This window comes from Diuraphis noxia, unplaced genomic scaffold (assembly GCF_037042655.1).
Source record: "Diuraphis noxia isolate RWA-SAM2 unplaced genomic scaffold, SU_Dnox_SAM2 contig0004, whole genome shotgun sequence".
In the NCBI taxonomy this organism is placed as follows: domain Eukaryota; kingdom Metazoa; phylum Arthropoda; class Insecta; order Hemiptera; family Aphididae; genus Diuraphis; species Diuraphis noxia.
In genome coordinates, this window is record NW_028301714.1 from 41,533,917 (window position 1) to 41,553,820 (window position 19,904).

The 19,904-nt window shown below is 25.2% G+C and overlaps 1 protein-coding gene across 1 annotated transcript in view; it reads left to right on the forward strand.

Moving 5' to 3' along the window:
• Window positions 1–19,904, forward strand: part of Invadolysin (leishmanolysin-like peptidase, invadolysin) — a 78,571-nt gene that overhangs the window by 5,657 nt on the left and 53,010 nt on the right. Inside the window, exon 2 of the mRNA XM_015516405.2 lies at window positions 17,652–17,752. Coding sequence (XP_015371891.1) covers window positions 17,652–17,752 — 101 coding nt within the window. The remainder of the gene's footprint in view (window positions 1–17,651; window positions 17,753–19,904) is intronic.

The window sequence follows — 19,904 nt, forward strand, 5'->3', positions numbered from 1 at the left end:
TAAATATAGTTCTTAAAGGTTATTGGGAGATTGGGTCATCAACTCATCTGTAAACCTGTTATCTTACTTGTATATTATATTATTATTTGTTGCCATTATTTTTTTAGTGCATATAAGTATAAGATATTTTATCAAACAAAATATTGTTGAGCGAATTAAATAATTTGATAATGTAATTTTTATGGAGTGTTCCATTTTACCACAAGGCACTCATTAGACATTATGTTTTCAACATTTTTACAACATTCCTATAGTAAAAAAAAAAAATACATTTTTAGTGCATTTAACCTATAAGCAGTAAGCAGAATATTTTTTTGGGGTACTTAGAATACAAAAAATATATTAAGCTTAGATCGGTGGAGTGGAGAATTTACAGTGGTAATATTTTCATTCTATATAGTATAAAAATATGTAGTTAAAAATGTTGTTTTTTAATTACCTGTAATTATGTAAAAGAAATATTTTCAAAAATGTTGATGTTTTAAAAAGTAATGCATGCTTACGTTAAATAGATTACCCGATATAGATATTAAAATTACATTGTCAAATTATTATTTGATGCACTCAAAGAACGGCAATATTTTAATATCTGGTGGTCGATGATTTCTAAAATATTGATGACGATAGTTGTAGAAAAATTGTTATGTAAAAATAATAGCACATATAGAATCATTCTACATATATTCCTAAATGGTTATTAATTATAAACACAATTAATTATATTAATTTATAATAATGAATGAACTAATTTTAATTAGTGAGTTTTGAGCTTATATATAGCTAGTTAGGTATACGTATCTATCTAATGATAATTGTTAAACATTTTTTTAGGCAATAAAAGTTATCACAATAGGTTACTGTATAATGTAATTTATTATCACTAAATTTTTATATTTTTTAGTTCAATGTTTTTCAAAGCTTATAAAATTGGTTTAGGTTAACTGAAAGTTGCAGATATTTTGGCTGTCGTTATTAAACTGTTTTTGATTTATAAAAAAATTCTTATAATTTTGTGTTCTTAGCTAATAAAATGAAATTCATTTAGTTTAAATATTTTATTTAATACTATAAGTTGTACGTTTTTCTAAAAAACCACAAAGTAATAAAATTGCATATTGTAGACTGAATGGGTGTTACACACACATAGTATTTCCGCGGTAAATCGTGATAGCCTCCAGGTGTATAAAAAGGAACATAACGAACGTTCTGTATAGTATAGTGTCTATATATAGTACCTGTATTAAATACGTAAAGTAAAACTGAAACCGTCACAACAAGTATAGGTACCTACTCTATTAAATAACTTATTGGTGCAACGTGGTGTAGAATATGAAAGTAAAAGCTGGCTCACAGTAAAATAACGGTTTGGAATACCATAACAGTATACCATATATTTACGAGACCCCGGAACTCTTTAGGCCTCTTCAATTGGGAAGCTGTAGGACGCGAAATTATTTTTAAGGTACATGTACTGCAATATACATATCACGTAATAAGACATTTTTGACTATAATAAGATATTATAATATATATTATATATTATATTATATTATTAATTGTAAATAAAAGGTGTGTATCACCTGAATATACAGACAATCAATTATAAGTTTCAACTATTACGTATACGCTGCGTATTATTATTTTTTAAATATCGTAATTATTTAATAGCGTAATTATTTATGTTTGATTTTGATTCCATTTTGTTTCTTAATTTTTCTAAAAACACGCATGTTACTTTTTACATAATTTATTTATCTTACTTACTTGGTTTATTCAATTAAGATAATGTCTGCTAACTATTTGTTTTTTTTCTTATTCACGTGCTATTTAGCAAATTTATGTTTGGTAGATCCAACCTTAAGTTTTTACTTTTAAGTTTTAATATTAAAGTGAATTTGTCTATAATTAAACATTAAGATAAGAACATTACCTGTGTCCCTACGTTAAAATTTTAACAATTTTTAAATTTTTAAACTGTAATAATTTTCTCACTCGTAACTTACATAAAAATTAAATTATCGTAAATTAACTTGCAATCTGTCCCTTTTATAGGTAATATGTTCTTCAGTTCTTCACTTAAAATTTGATAATAGATGAATTCACTCTCACATTAAAAATAATGATATAGGACGTACAATTGGTATATTATGCGTGGGTCAGTGAGAAAAAACAAATAATGCATTGACATCTTTTAAAAGCCATTTAGTTAGTGTCTAATTAAAAAATTGGGTACTTTTATATTAATTTATCATTGTGAATTATAAAATCATTAATCCATTTTAAATTCGATATTTATTTTATAGGTACTTATACCTATGCACTAGAAATAATAAAATATATTTTTGTTGTCAATTGGTACGTTATTAAATCATAAACAGTTTATTATTAATTATGTATAATTTTTTTCTTTGTAATTCGTAATTTTATGTAAAATGTCTTTTGAAAAATGTGTGAGTTTTCATTTGATTGAACGGACATTATAATAAATAATGTCCGTTATCGAAATAATCGAAATAATGTAATGTCAATGTGATTAAATACATTATACATTCTATATTTTTCTGATATTATTATAATTTTGGACGATGGAATGGGTAAATAATACATTTTACTGGTGAAAGTCACATCACTAGATAATATTGCTATTTTACATTAAAAGAACATGCCAGAAAATCATGTGTATGACGAGGAGCACACAATTCGATTTCAACTCAACATTTAATTTTGGCAACCGTTTAAATGGTGTTACAATTCTATCGTAATGATTATTCTTAAAACGTATTTGTTTTCACTTGGCAAAATTTCACAAAATGTTTATCAGCTTCTGTCGATTGAGTTTTAAATACTGTTGCGAAGAAAACGGTAATGTGACATTAACCTCAATAATAAAATTTCAATTTGAGTTTGTGTTTCATACTTTAATTGCGTCATTGAATTTCTTAGAAATTTTGTATAATTTGTAGGTCTGTAAATATACGTGTTCAATATACGTAATACTACGTTGATAACTGTTTAATTTATTTTATGACTCTGCAATACTCTATATTTAAGATAATTATATTACAATAATACATAATAATTTTTACCAATGCGCCTATTATTTATGAGTATGTCACGTCTGTGAGAAAACTTTTTTGTTTTATGTAAATTTATTATAATATGCAATTCATAGAAATTAGTTATGGATTATTTTTGGATATGGAATAATTATATAATTTTATATTTTAGTTTTATTACTTTAAACTGGAATATTATTGCAAATCACGTTGGTATAAGTATTAAAAAATATAAATTTTGTTTTCATGTTTTTTTCGATATAACATTATATGTTGTTAAAATTTGTCAGTTTAGTTTCAATATATCATATTTTGTTGGCACTTAAAGTTTTACTAAGCCTCGTATGCAGATCAAATTATTGAACTTTTTATTTAGTTACTAATAATACGTAAATAACAAAAAAAACCTGTTTTTTGTTAAGAATGTTATTACTTATTATACTGTTATAGAAGTGTTTTACGATAAAAAAAAATAGCAGGAAACCAGTTTTGTCTGCTTCTTCTTCTACCAGATTCAGAGAACCGTTATGCAATATTTAGATTCACATTTACAAAATCAAGTGTTCAGTATGATTATGACTATATGTCTTTATGGACGAATCGCAGCATAATAGGGCAGTACAGAAAATGAGGTTTAAAGTAGTTTAAACAAAACTCTACTATGATTGATTCTAAATTCCAAATTAGGTTATTAATAACATTGATAAGTTGATATTTTTTTATGTCATCTAACATATTTTTAATTAAATCAAGATCTTTTTTTTATTTATTATTATTTTAAAATGTCTCAGTATCAGCACATCAGGTGCTATTACAAATGCAAAATTAAGATCTAATTTGACTGTAAAAGTATATTTTCAAACTTTATTTTTGTGAATGTTTGTGTTCAAAAATTAATTATATAATTAATGTTTAATATCAGATTAATTTAATTGTATTTATCAAACATTTGTTATTGTTGTCATATACCTGTATTTTATAGGTACTTAGGTAAAATGAAAATGATTAATTTATATTTTTCGAGTTAGAAAATATTTCTCGTATTGTTGTACGTTATGTTATAGGTGATATTTTATCATGAAATTAACATAGTAACTAATATTATTTAAATTATAGTTAATAAAGTTTATCGCGTTTATAAAGTTCTAGTATTATTATAGAATTTAAATCTCTATATTTATATCTGTAACTATTATTTTAATAAAAACATATAATTAAAATATACATATTACTTATAGGTTAGAATCAGAATTAGAACCATTAGATATTTGAAATTTTGATTTGTTTGAATTACGTTGTTAAATTTCTTTTCGACGATGATATATCTAAGTCTTAAAACTTAATGATCTTTTACAGTTCAGACCTGTCATTTAAAGAGTTTTTCAAAAATAAAAATATCTACTCATAAAAAAAACTAAAAAGTAAAACACTGAATACTTATACCAATCGTTATTCGTTACCTTTCTCCTGCTCCAAATAAATAAAATGTTGGTGGTAATATTACTGTGGTTAAACAAAACTATTTAAATATTACCTATGCCCCTAGCATATATACATATAATTATATATCTTATTTGTAATTGTTTTGATAATAGATTTAAATATTTTATATTTCATAATTAGCTATTATTATTGTATTTTTTACAATGAAAATTTCGTAAATCTAGGTTTACTATAATATGCATTATTATAATCTGTGGTCTTAGGTATGTCCACAATATTATTATTATGTGTTGCGTTTTTACTATGCTTAGAATCGGTCATTGTTATCGAATTTATATGGTTGTTAGTTAATTTTTTTTGTTATTCTTTTTTTTTTGCATTGAATTAATATAGCCAAGACAAAACAGGTCACATATTTATAATAATTTTAGAAATATGGAATAATAATAACAATTATAAAATTGTCATGCGCAAATATTATATGCTTGGAAATATCCGTGGTTAATATGATTGATAAATGCTATGTTTATTTTTATAACCGTCAATCATAATCTAAATTTAAAATATTTCATATTATCAACATATTTTTATTTAATTCTTGCTTTTTTAGTTGTTTGGATAATGTTTTGAAATGTTTTTGTTTATTATATCCAATAATATTACACGCGCAATTTTTTTCAATTATTACACGCGTGGTATATTTTATACGCCATTTGGTCTACAGAAATCAATGTCGTATCGTATATATATTTGACTTAATTTACATATAAAAGAACAAAATAATACTTAATTTTGTTTTAAATTTAATTATTATAATATATGAAAGAAAAAAATGTTGTATCATAATAATTGTTAAAAGTAAAAATATGGCAGAGTATTTTGTTCACCATTTCGTATTTGCTGCTACAGACATCAAATGATGACTTAAATGGATTAATAACTAATAGTTTAGGAAAGGTTGGGTTAGGAGACTAACTGAAGATAAATATAAACCAAAATAGAACAAGGTAAATTAATCATCAGCGAGTTATTAATATATTAAAGGGCCCCATTACCGAAATACGAAAGGGGGTCCACCGGGAAATGCCCGGTTGCCCGGTAGGCCAATCCGCCTATGTATTAAGTACATCAGCGCGTGTAGTTAAGAGTTAGAGTTACTGTTTTAGAATTTTGGATAAATACTATTACCTATATTTATATACCTATAGAGAATGTTTCTAAAATATCTACCCACTCGTTTAATATGAATATTAAATTAAGTTTTAACGTCTTAACTAATTCTTAATATTGTTAAGTACTCGGCACTCTTTTGATAGAAGTAGGGACATATAGTTCATATTATGTTTATATTACATTACTACACATTGTTTATTATTTTTAGTCTCCATTCAATGTTCATGTAGTATATTAAATATTAATAGTATTTATATTGTATAATGTATATATATATGGTATATTGTATTATTATATATATTGTATATAACTATATATGATTTTTGTAAGCTATATTAGTTACCATTTAAGTTAAAATTGCTATTGAAGTCGGTATTTTTGAACAAAATCATGATTTTCTGAAAGATCTGACAGTGATTTATATTGATCATGATAACTACATCTAGAAGACCTCTGAGTGAAAATAAATACTACTGATTATTCATCTTTTTGATGTATCGTTAATTATTATTTATTGTGCTTTCTTTCTTGAATTACAACAATGATTTATAAGCCATTGTTCTTAGAATAAAAACATTCTTTCGGAATGATTACCTAGACATGGCGTAATAAATATAGTTTTTTCCATAGAATACCGAATTTGTTATTTCCGGATATGTATTGTTCTCGTTCTTGATTACTTCTTTAAATTTAACGTTTCTTATGATAGGTATATACATACTTACTATACAATAGCAGAAATAAAAATATACGTATCACTGTTATATCATTTTTTAGTTTTTCCTAGTTTTTTTTTGTTTTACAACATTACTATTTAAATGTGATGTATGCTTATATTTACATCAATTGACAATATCGAAATCTCTAATTTTTGTTTCTATTACTTACATAAAATTCTAAACAATTGACGATTATGGCTGTCGCTTGTGTCATCACTAATTTTTTAATAGCTAGGAAACTAAAAACCTGTTCAATTAGTTAGGGGTGTATTTAAAATTATAAATGATATATTTACAAGAATCTTATCTGAGCAGTATTTTTGATATAAGTTGGTTTTATCTGTTATCGTTTTGTCTGTAGTAGAAGTTGTGTTCTGGCAGTTTTATCGAGTTATTGAGTGTATAGAAAGTTCATCTTTATGGATGTTGTGATTTTTGAATTTTTTATAGTATTCTCTTAACTAAAGCAAAAAACAATACCGATATAAAATAATGAAATTTATGTGAAACTTGATTTAACAAAATCTATAATATAAAGTTATATTATTTTGCTGAACTTTAGGAAAACATACCTTATCAATTAATGAATTACAATTTAAGGATCACGATTTTTATATAAAGGATACCAAAAGGTCCAAAACTATAACTTATTTGTATTATTATTATTATTATTTTTTAAACTTAAATTGTGTATAAATTTAAAACCTTATATTTCTTTGCTTCTTGTCGTGGCCAACTAAAATCTGATTCAGCTAAATAATACATTCGATAAATATCTAACGTGTTTGAACAACTTAACGGAACTAGACTTTATAAAGTATTATAATACTCGCTTTAATACAACTAGATTCATTCTAGGAAAATATTAAAAGTACTAATAAATCTCACTTAAACCGATTGAATTTATAAACTTCTTATACAATCCATATAGAGTATTACTAAACATTAGGCTCCCTAAAAACATTGCATACAAAAACAATTAAAATACTCTAAATTCACAATCCTACTTAAAATTCCTACCAATTAACTTAAATCAAACTAAATATAGAATATACTAATCTTGGTAATCAGTCAAACATTTTATTATAACTTGATGTATAAAATATTTTTATACACTAATATTTTATATATTGGAAATTTGGAAATATTGAATGTGTTTGAGTTGTATCATATTATCATCAATATATTAGTTCTTAGTTGAATATTATATACAGTGGTCGCCGCTTATTGGACTCACTTTGGAACCTGCTCATTTGAGTCCATAAACCGAATGAGTCAATAAGGCGAATGACCCAAAAAAAATTTTAAAATTGAAATGAACCACTTCGACGCTGTATATCTATTGCTAATTCAGACCCCTTTTCTATTTCATAACCTAACCAAGTATTTATGTATCTCTATATTTTACTGTTATCACTTTATTGTAATTGTTATATTAATATTATATGGAATTGGGCTCACGCCCGTATTGTATGCTAAATAAATAAATAAAAGTATGTATTGAGATTCGAGGTATGTGTAAAAATAAAAATCTAGCTATACGCAATTAAAAATAAAATAATAATATGTAGGTATGTAAGATCTAATGAATTTTTTGATAAAAATCGATCTAGGCGGGTTGACTGGATTTTCCCTTCTTCGGCCGACTTCATAATAATATTTTTGTAGGATTTATTTTGCTCGATTACGTCAAAATCGCCTCTGCTGAATCTCTCTAGGTAAAATTTAAAGCTCTTCTATCATTTGTTTGGTTGATGGTGGTTTCTCATCAGGTTCCTCGTCGTCACTATCACCAGCTTCATTCGCTTTTGGCCGTTTTGACTGTATTTTACCACATAGTATGTACATATTTTCTTTATTTATCTAATTTTCAAATGACCCTATTAACAAGTGTGTGAGTTAAATATACGAATTTTTTACTATTTGTTAGTATATGAGCAAATAATGAGCCGTTTTGGTCTAAAAGGCGAATGGACCAATAAGCGGCGACTACTGTATATTATATGTTCTCTGAACATTTAATGGATATAGTATATTTTACTTTGGTGGCTGTAGTTTTTAATTTTCATTCATTTTAGTTGGTAATGGTGTATAGAGTATGTGATTTACTAATGCACCTAAATGTATACAATATTGTTACGTTTTGAATTTGTTTAGTAATTTAAAGAAAATTAATGTATTGTTACATTATTAATTTAGAAAACAAAAATATATTATGCCAAGTTGAAAATAATAACATTTGGAATCGTGTATCACGTCCACTACTTAGTACCTATTATACTTATTTTAAATAAATATATAAGAGTTTAAGGTGAATGTTATTTTTAATCCCAATAAATCAAAGTGCATGGATAAAACGTATTAGGTTTTTCTTAGCTTAACACTGTTTTTACCGGAAATGTTGTTCTGCCAGTTGAGCATGAAATTCAATTATTTATGTGTAAAAAAAACTATGCTCCCAATAGTTATGTAGTATGTGTTCTTTAGTCTACGAAATTATTTATATGTTTTAGACGAAACTATTGTATAATAATAATCTCAAAATAGCGAATGTATGTGACTAATTGGTTGAATGTAGGTATGAATACGAATCGTGTATTCGTGTGTACAAAATTTAGTATTACTAGTAAGCAGCTTCTGAATACTAATAATAATAAATTGGTTCTTCCTGATTATATTTACATAAACACCTAAAAAAATTACGTGCTTTAATTAGATATCAATATTATTAAATTTTACAATAGTTTATTGTTTATTTATAATTTGTATAGATTCTTTTAATATTAAAATTGTATTTTATTAACTGGAACAGTTTTTCTACACAATGTAAGACTTGTACGAGTATGTTAATTTTCAGTATGCATATATTCAGAAAATATAAATATTTACTTTTTTAGCACGTAGTCTTGTTTTGTTTATTTTTACATCATTTATACAGACTATTGAGTATTACCGTCATTAGCATTTGTATACAAACGGGGAATTTCATAAAATATATACGATAATACGTTAATGATACCTACATTTATTTGTATATTTTATATTGGTGAATCATCAACTACATATAGATCATTAGCTTTAACAAAAGTATCAAGTGTTTGATACATTTATTATTTTATTATATAAAATGTGTGATTTTAAATTTAATTTTTTATTTGGGGGAGCACATGGCAACATAGGCCATTAGTTGTGGAGTGGTATGGTAGGGGCTATTTTTTTATATATTTGATGATTTTTAGGTTGGTAGATTGTACTCGTATTTGTGTACGTGTGGCAAGGATATATGTTGTTAAAAATCTTGGGTGGTCAGTGTCACCCATCCAGTAACTTACTAGTAATTGCGGCTGGTATGTACGCTCAGTGCGTTTCCGCAAATTAAGCGCATGACCGAGCATCACCAAGTCACTTTAAATTTTATATATTATATCCCATTATTAGAAGAAAATTTCCAAATCCAATTATTTTCATAATTTAATAATTGATAATGTTTTATATACTTACATACATATTGTACATAAAATAAATAATGCTATTTATTTATTGTTTACTGCAGAGCTTCGTCACGTGCTTATTACACTAACCAACCACCATAGATTTAGCAAATTCCCTAGGATGTTTTGTCTAAAATTTCTGTATTTTAATACTTTTATATAACTGTATTTTTAAAATGTTTTCTTTTTTGGTTGTCATGATAATTATAATAAACACTAAATAACATTTTTGAAATATTTTATGTAGGTTCCTAATATAGATTATACCTATTTATATTATTTTTATTATATTATTGAATTATTTTTACCCATCTCTTGTGTAACTGGACTTGTTTAGTTAACCAAAAACCATCTTCAACATCTTGACATGTGAAATAGTCCCCAAAAAGTAACATGCCGCTCAGAAGTTAATAAAAGAGGATGTAAAACCGTTGATTTATTTTATTGAATAATTGTCGTAGTGTTGATGACATTATACCATATTTTATACCTTCCTATTATCAAAGAAAAACACATGTAATACTAATAAAGTAACGACTTTAGCAGACTGCGTCAGTCAAAAATAAATCAACATTAAACAATAAATGTTCACTCTATGCATAATTTTCACCTACTATATGGTCTCGTTAATCCAGCCGTTAATCTTCTGCGCTTACCCTGTATGGGCGTCAGCCTCTCCCACAAAACATTTAAGACCAAATCCTCCAAAACAAATTTTTACGTACATAGTTAATGGTGTCATGGTTGATAAGGAATAGAAAAATACATAACGATACGAAAACACCTCTTATTCATGAATGGATATAAACTCAATTTAAGAACTTCCATGAAAAACTCTAAACATTAGAAGGATGAGCTCGGATCTATGGACTTGCATCTAAAACAAAAAAGATAACCTTGATTGCCACAGGACGTAATTCCATCGAAAGATTTAGAACGCTACCAAAATGATAAATTACGCTCACAAAATGCACCTGTTTTTACCTTTTTTTATATATACTTTTATTTTTATCAACTTTATATATTTTACTAATATATCAACATAACAAATGATTAAAATTTTTATGAATAATGTAAAAATGTGCAGAACTTGTTGTAGATAAATAAAACATGTTACTATATGTTAAAATATTTTATAACACTCTTAACACTCTTAACAATTCAGGTGAAGGTGTATATAGGTTTTGATTAGACCAATCTAATAAAAAATAAAAAAGCTGGTAAGTGGATGTCGCTCTGCTGTACATTAGGAGGTGGGGTGGACCTCTGACTAGGGTAGGTTAAATTTGAATGCAATGATAGGTATCATTGTATAGTATATACGAAAAACGATTCTGAACGGAGATGATTTGTCAGTAGGATATATTATATTTAAATATTGTCATATATTCTATTTTGAAACAAATATTTTATATTTCAATTAGGACGCATTTTGCATAAGGCATGGTTAATCAATTTTTCCAAAAACATTGCATGTAGTTATCATAATTCATAATTTGAGGATAAATCGTTATCATTACGCGATTTCATAAAAATATAAAACTCAAACGCACTTAAAATTTTTCCTATAATGATGCTTCGATTTTCTCTATAGCTACTTGAAGGGAAACTTAGTGTTGTATTTTTAATCCTTAGTTATAAATACAAAAAAATTTATAATTTTTCAACTTCAAAATTACTTGAGCATTTGGTGAAAATTTCAAGTATTTACAGTGATTAGTTTTTGAATTATAATCATATAAAAATAACGATTTGGTCAAAAACTGTTGGAAAATGTTTACTTTTGACCTCTATAATAGTATAATGCACCAAGGATATTCACTTTTCCATCAGAAACCACCCCCAAAGTTTGAAATTGAAGCATTATTTCGAATAGTTATGCTGTACACAGACAAAAAAAAAAAAACACACATCATTGTAAAATCAACTACTAATATTTATAACCATATTTCTTTCTTAAATTAATTATTATCAATATTTCAAATACACGCGTTTTCACTTAAATAAAGATCATTTTATTAAGCTAATAATTATTAACATAAATTATAAATTACTGTATATTTAATACTTATAAAACCATTTTTGGAAACAGTTCAGGCTTATCTATAGTAGCCAATGTTTGTTTAATTTATATTAAGTTTATATTTTCGAAGAAGACTTCATCATTCTTAATAACACAGGTTCAATATTGATGAATAAACTTAAAACTGTCCAATATTTCAATACGCCTATTGTTTTTCAGTATTTTCTCACCGAAGTAATAATTTCTACCACGCTATATAACTATAACCATCTACACATTATATAAATAACAATAGTCAATAATATTCGTGTCCAAATGAATGAATCTTACAACATTCGGTCAATATGTACGTGATGAATCTCCGTATAACGGTTTATAATACACAATCGAAAGATTGCATAATCGCATGGCATAGTTCCAGAAGGTACATGGTCAAATTTGCGTCTAAATCACATTGACAGAAAATTATTCAACTCCTTTTTTACTCCTTACTAGAATTGGATACAATATAATATATTATATATCTAGTCAGTAATCATATAGTATCAAACTTTCATTGTTTGAAATAATAATGATAAAAAACATGGTCAGCGTTTATTTTGTATTGTTTAAATATTTTAAATATTTAGATATACATATATTTTTTAACCACAGTTATTAATATATACAGAAAATCTACCCCCATAGACCAAAATTTCTTTGTAATATGAGTAAAAAACTAAATATCGAATTCTAAATAAAAATATATTTGTTGACGTATTATAGGTATGTCTTCATTATATAGTTATAATATTTGTAATACAATTTTAATTATTTGTATTCTTATGTTTAAATAATTATTTGAAATTTCGTATCACTCCTATGTACAAGTGATTATTATAATGGTACACTTATTAATTCGAAAATATATTTTACTCGTGTTTAATATTTTTATTATTATTTTTTTTACATACCTTGAAGTTATACTGGAACATTTTTTTAAACAAAATTAGATTGTTTACTAGGCCTATTTTTTGCAAAGTTTTTACGGTTTTTGAATGACCATATATTTTTATCATTTACAGATGGTTGTTATGGATAGTTCTACAACTATCCAATATTTTTTTCATACAATACTAAATGACATTTTTTATGTTGTATCCCTTATCCAACTTGGCGAAAAAGCACTCAATATTTGCGGTACGCGTTTCGGCTAGTATCTGACTATTTTTTGATTAACGGTGCGATTCCATTTTTCAAGAATTTTAATTTGCAATTTTCATAAAAATGTTTCAATTAGGTAGAAAAAAAATATTTTTATTCACTCTCTAGCTATTTCATTTAATTTCTCGTCACAAATTACGCCTGTTATTTTATTAAAAAATAAAATTGCATCATTGTTTTTGTCTTGATGTAATATTAAATATCTAGAATATCCACACAGAATACTTTCATTGTTAATAAATAATAACAATATCATGTCGTGTATAAAGCAATTGACGACTTAATTTTACCATAATTGAATAATATATATTAAAAAAATCGTAAAAACACGTGGCTTAGCGAAGCGTGACGTATATAGGAATCAATAATGTAACTATAAACGAAGTTTCAACTGTAGTTCCATTTCTGAGACTCCATCAATTAATTTCTATTGCATATAGGTACTATATGATTTCGAATTCACTCAGTAATTGCAATTCGTATAATACATCATGAACAGATTACTTACACATTATACACATCCATCTAAATGAAAAGAGTTAATCGATTTCATGTTTTTTAAACTCTAAAAATGACGCAAAGTTGCATAAATAATTGAATATCATATGTACCTACTATATTCTTTTAAAATTAAATCATTTAAACTGTGATATTTTTAATAGTAGATGTAATAGCTTAAGCATATTAAGATGAAAATAAACCTTATTACCTACTAAAATAATTTTTCATCACGTCGCAGATGGTTGTTATGGTGGGGGGGGGGTCAAGTGCAACGCACGAAATACGATTATATTCGGATTTTTATTATTGACCACAATGTTAACTAATAGCTATGAAATTATAAAAAAATGTAGATATTTTTTAATAGTCTTAAATTTTTGATTTCTAAAAAATAATATAAACAATAAGCTAGGTAAAACCATGACAATTTATATTAATATATAATTTCACGGATTACCTCAAAGCGTTACTAATATGAACATTAAATTTATATCACTTAGCTAGACTAGTTTAATTAAATACTTTATCCACTAATAATTATTATGTTGAAATAGTCGAAGTTAAATTTAATTTATTAAAATCAATAAATTGAAAGGGTTTTACGTTATATGTACGTTTCACGTGTATATGTGCAATCGTCAGTGCAGAATTAGAATCTGTTAATTCGGTATATTCAGATGTAATACAGCACCTTTTTAATTCGCATTTTATAGGCTAATGCGCATTGGTCATTGATTATTAATATTTCATTATTATTATTAACCTATTCATTATTTTTTTGTTTAATAAAACGTAGTAACTAAATGCTTGCTGAATACCCTGGCATCTTACTCATTTACATTTTTTAGTTTTAATATGTTATAATTGTTTTATACACATTTATAACTCGCTTTAAAATTAAAATATCTAAAAAATACCTTTAAAAACACTGATAGTTATGTTACCTTAAAGTTTGGTAATATATGTCTCAATTCACTTAAATATTGACACTAACGAAGCTAAACTTGAAATACTGAACGAAATTTACCTGCAGTTACGCACGTGCAATTGTAAGATATGTAGGTACAATATTATAATTAAGGCTAGGAAAATAAAGCACTAAAAACATTAAATAAAGTAATTAAAAAATTGCCAATAACGCTATAGAAAAAGACTTGAACATTTTTAAGTTTAGCTGAAAAATACTTTTAATTTCAAGGGTAACTTGATGTGCTTATTATTGTTATTATTTTTTTATGTTTTTGGTCCGTCCATATAAATATATATTAAGAATGTTTGAGATTGTGTATGCATGCAAGTATTTAAATTATAATCTGTTTTATATTTTGATATAGTTATTATTATCCAACTAAATGCATCGTTAAAAAATAAAAATAAGTTCGAATGTTTGAAGATCAGTAAATTACACGCACAATAATAACAAATCGAATTGAACTTTTATTGATATACGATATCATCCTTAACAATGATATCTCATGTAAAAAGCTGTATTTTTTTCCATGAATAGAAATTATATTGTTTATTTTATCGAGAGTAGGTTAAAAAAATGTAATTTGAATACATAATACCCTACATACTTGGGTATAATGTAGGTTCGCACTACGTGCATAATGCAGTGTATACATAATAATACAACTGTACAGGTATAGAAAATAACAATGTTTTGTTAAAATCCTATAGCCACATAATAATATTTATTAAATTACATACCTCTATTACTATAGGTAGTTAACTATGTCGTAACATGAACTTCCTGTTATAATGGTCAAATTATATAGTGGATATAATAATATAGGTTGATAAACTGCAGTAACGAGGCTTTTTAATTTTTATTACTTCATACATGTTCTAAGTTCTGAAAATAAATAGGTAACTTACATGTGGATATATGTACTTTGGACAAACATTGGATTTGATTTAACTACAAAAATACCAATATAATTTTTGTTTCGAAAGTAGCGATGGATGTGAATTTCTTTTTTCTTCTTTTTTTTCTTTTTCGTCAACTATTTGAGATGTTAAAATGCTTCAAATGTTCAACTTAACATTTCAAAAGTAAAATATGTCCAATACTTTTCTAGATAATCTCGAAAAACTAAAAAAATGTGAATTTTTATGGAATAATTAGTGTTTGTCAAATTTACCAATTGTATTTAGAAGTATGTTAAATGATTATTTTTAGTTAAAAAATCATAAAATATTTAATATTAGTAACCAAAAATTTAATATAGGTATGATTTCACATGATTTGGTCATAAGCAATTTAAAAGTACCAACATGCTTGGGAACAATTAGCTGATTTAAGATATTTGAAATTGTATATTCAATCGTAAAATAATGATTTTTTTTTTTTTTTAATTAAAAAATTTAACCATTCGAATTAACGTATGTATTTATTTTCTTTACATAATGAAATTATCAAAATATTTAAGTACATTTTGAGCTATTTAAAAATAAAGGCCGATATACCGTCTTCGCTCAGAATTGTTATTTTTAGTTATACATTATGTTTATCATTGAATTCAAATTTATCACAACAATTATTCAAGAGACTCAATAACGAGCTACACTCGACACCTATACTATAGTATAGCAGAGCTACTTCCATAGGTTTTTTTTTGTTATCCCGTGATCAATCTACCTTGACTGCAATTCCGCTTGTATAGACTATAGGAAATAAATAAATAAGGTAAAAGAAATCTACCTATAAGATAACATACTTTTTATTTTGTTTAGCTACTATATATTATATAACATTATGGATTTCTTTTTTGGTTTATCATATTGTATAATTTGGGTCCTTTAAATTTATCTTCAAATTAGGTACGTGTGTATTTTTCGAATTTCCTACAAATCAATAATCTATGAAAACGGTTTTGAGGAAATATGTACGTTTGTTTTCGTAATGCATTAAAAAATAATGGAATTGATTATTTAACCAATATTTATTGATATAGACAGTACCTACTTACTTATATATGTAAATCTATAATATTATAATACTATAGATATTTTATAAGGTTTCCATACGAATAAATTAACATGTAGTAGGTATACGTATTGTTATAACTTTACAATATGGGTTTTATTAAAAATATTGCCCAAACGCTTTTAAAATACAATTATTTAATGAAATTCTGAAAACATTGGTTTTACTATGAAGTGTGTGTTAAAATAAAAAATAAAATATTATTTTATCTGCAAATGGATATTTTTCTGAGTAATGAAACTTTGATTTTTTACTTTGAGCTCGGATTCTGTTAGAAAATTGGATTTAGTCGGTACATTGAGGGTTAAAAGAAATAATTTCCGAGTAATTTTCAAAATAATCAGAAAAAATCATATATTATATAAATTGTTTTGCTTGGTTAAAATCCTTGAAAATTAATTAAAAGCTTTCACCTAAGTTATTTTAAAATAAATTAAAAAATATTAAGAACATAGCAATTTATGTTTTTTATATAACCTTTTAAATTCAAGTTTTGAGAAAATCCGTTAAAATCACGAAAATATATTTGCAAAATTATTTTTTCATAGACGTTTAATGTTTCGATTTCTTTGAAATGGGATATTAAAATGAAAAATAACAATTTTAGTTTGTTGTAATTCAAAGAATATTATTAGTATTAGGGACTTAAACATTTTTGCTACTACATTGATTGGTAGTTAATGTACACAATGCAATTTTAAAATTATAAAGTAATTATTGTATAATATGTGCAATTTTTTGGGCAAAAAATAGTTCAATATCTATCATGTTGTTATTACTAAGAGTACTCTAAATTTATAAAATATATCTTAGAAATTATATAGACTGACAGACTAAATGTCTCTGTTTAGAATAGTCTTTCGTTATTAATGAGTTTATTTGTTTCATACATCAAGTATTTTTACAACACATAACTTTAAATGAATATACTCACGGAATAAGATCATAATATAGTTAATCATATATGAATTGCTTTTTAATCATGATAAATGATGCTTATGGTTGTATTAGTACAAATATTTATATCCATTTTTTTTTTTATTGTTATTGCAGGTAATACATGGAGTGCACATTGAATCACCGCACATAATGAGAAAAAGAAGTGTGAATCAGCCGCTGCGAATTCTTCTCTATTACGACGAGAGCGTGTACAGGTATATTATTATTGTGTATATTTTTATGATACTGTACGTTTATTGTAATTAATGATCATCAATTCACATACTTATATACAATTACGTCAAATTACAATGAATGCCTTTTTTTTTGTACATGACAAAAAATGAGTTGTTACATTATAATATTCTTTTATGTACATATTGTTATAATGGTGTTACAATCTTGAGTCTTGATGCTTGACGTAATCATTTCTCAATGAAATACGCCATCATGAGCACGCACAGTTGTTATTTTGTATTTACCGACGAGTCGTGATGTTAGGATATTTAATTGACGATATATTGCAAACAGCCGCATAAGCTATGATCCATCATCATCGTATTTACAGGTGTCTGTTATACATATATATATATATATATTTACGTTTTGTCTCAGCAGATAATATCCCAATTTAATATTTATTCGAATATCCTTCGTATATAATTATCTTCTGTATTTGTATAGATAGAAACAGAATATTCTAGAGGTCGTCTTTAGACAAACCGTTTGTTAATACTTAGATAAATTACTATCTATTAATAATTATATTACTATATAATCAAATATTTAGTTTTTTTTCTAGAATTTATATTTTATGGAGAAATAAAATATTACCATTCGCAAAAAATAATTGATTGGCCAACCTTATTATTAAAGTTAAACACAATTTTACTTATTTCATACTTGTGAGTTAAAATAAATTAAAATACGAATGTAAATATAGTTATATAATATAATAGATACTTAATATTATGTAATATGTAGTATGAATTAACGATGTTTCTTGGATTTTGTTGATGGTTGTACAATTAAGTTTAATTATAAGTTGCTATCTACCAATTTCAATCCATAAATTTGTCCGCAAAAGTAGTTCATATTTACCTTAATACCACGATCCATTTCAAATCGAATATCAAAAAATATATTTATGTTATTTTAAACAGAGTTAAAATCTATACTAGGTTATTTTTAAATATTTTAAACGGAGTATACATTTTAGTATTCTTATTTATTCTAGCAACTGTATAAAATGCAAATGTTAATTCACGTAACCATATTTTTAAAAACTTACTCATCAAGTTTTGAATTACATTATCAACCACAATAAAACTTACAATAAACTTAACCTAATCAACATAAATTGTATTGGGTAGGTGTAGGTCAAACATAAAAGATTTTTTAAATTAAGAATTATAAGTATAGTACAAGTATATTTGGTGTACCTACATTTATTATAAAATTGTTTGTTAAGTTGTATTTATTTTTGTATGCATTTTCTTTGGACAATAATAAATATGTTAAAATATTTGTCACATCGTTAGTTGTACCAATTCATATTTCATTGATTTTAAGTATAAATGTTGGTTATTATTTTTTTAATTATTAATATTTTATCTTTTATAATTAACTCAGCTCATTTTTTTGTCTACCTATAAACTACATTTATTTTAATGTTGGGACCTAATTATGGAATTTTTAAATTTGGCCTCTAGAATTTATTGAATTTTCACCGAAACTATACGTCCAATGCCTAAAAATATTTTCCATATACATTGTTCATAATATGGTGTTTACTGTTTTGCCTTATATTAGTATATTGCTTCTATAGTGCTACACTGATACCTAAAAAGTTGATGTTCATATCTATAATGGTGTGAACAAACTAAAAAGTATCATTTATCCAAGGTTGCATCAACTTATTCTTCTTATAGTTTTCTTATGAGGACTTTTGAAAGTATATCATTAAAATTAATATTTATCTCCTAAAAGTGCCAACTACATTCTCATTCCTGACATAAAAGATATTGAAGTTGAATCTATTGTATCTATTCTGTGGTTGAATATCAAAGCATTTTTTTTTCAATCACCAATCCTGTACACATACAAAAAAAATCATATTGTAAAATTAATGCTCCGGCCAGAATCTAAAAATAGTAGCAATTGGACATAGAAATTAGTAACTAAACTATCTTATTTATTTTATAATTAACAATTTTTATTATTCTGTTTTTATATTTATATAGACATTATAATAAATGTTATATAATATAACTTTGTATGAAAATATGAAATTATAATTAATTTTAAAATGTATCTCGATTGTCAACTATAATACGAGTATGTCCATCAGTTTACAAAGTCGGTAAT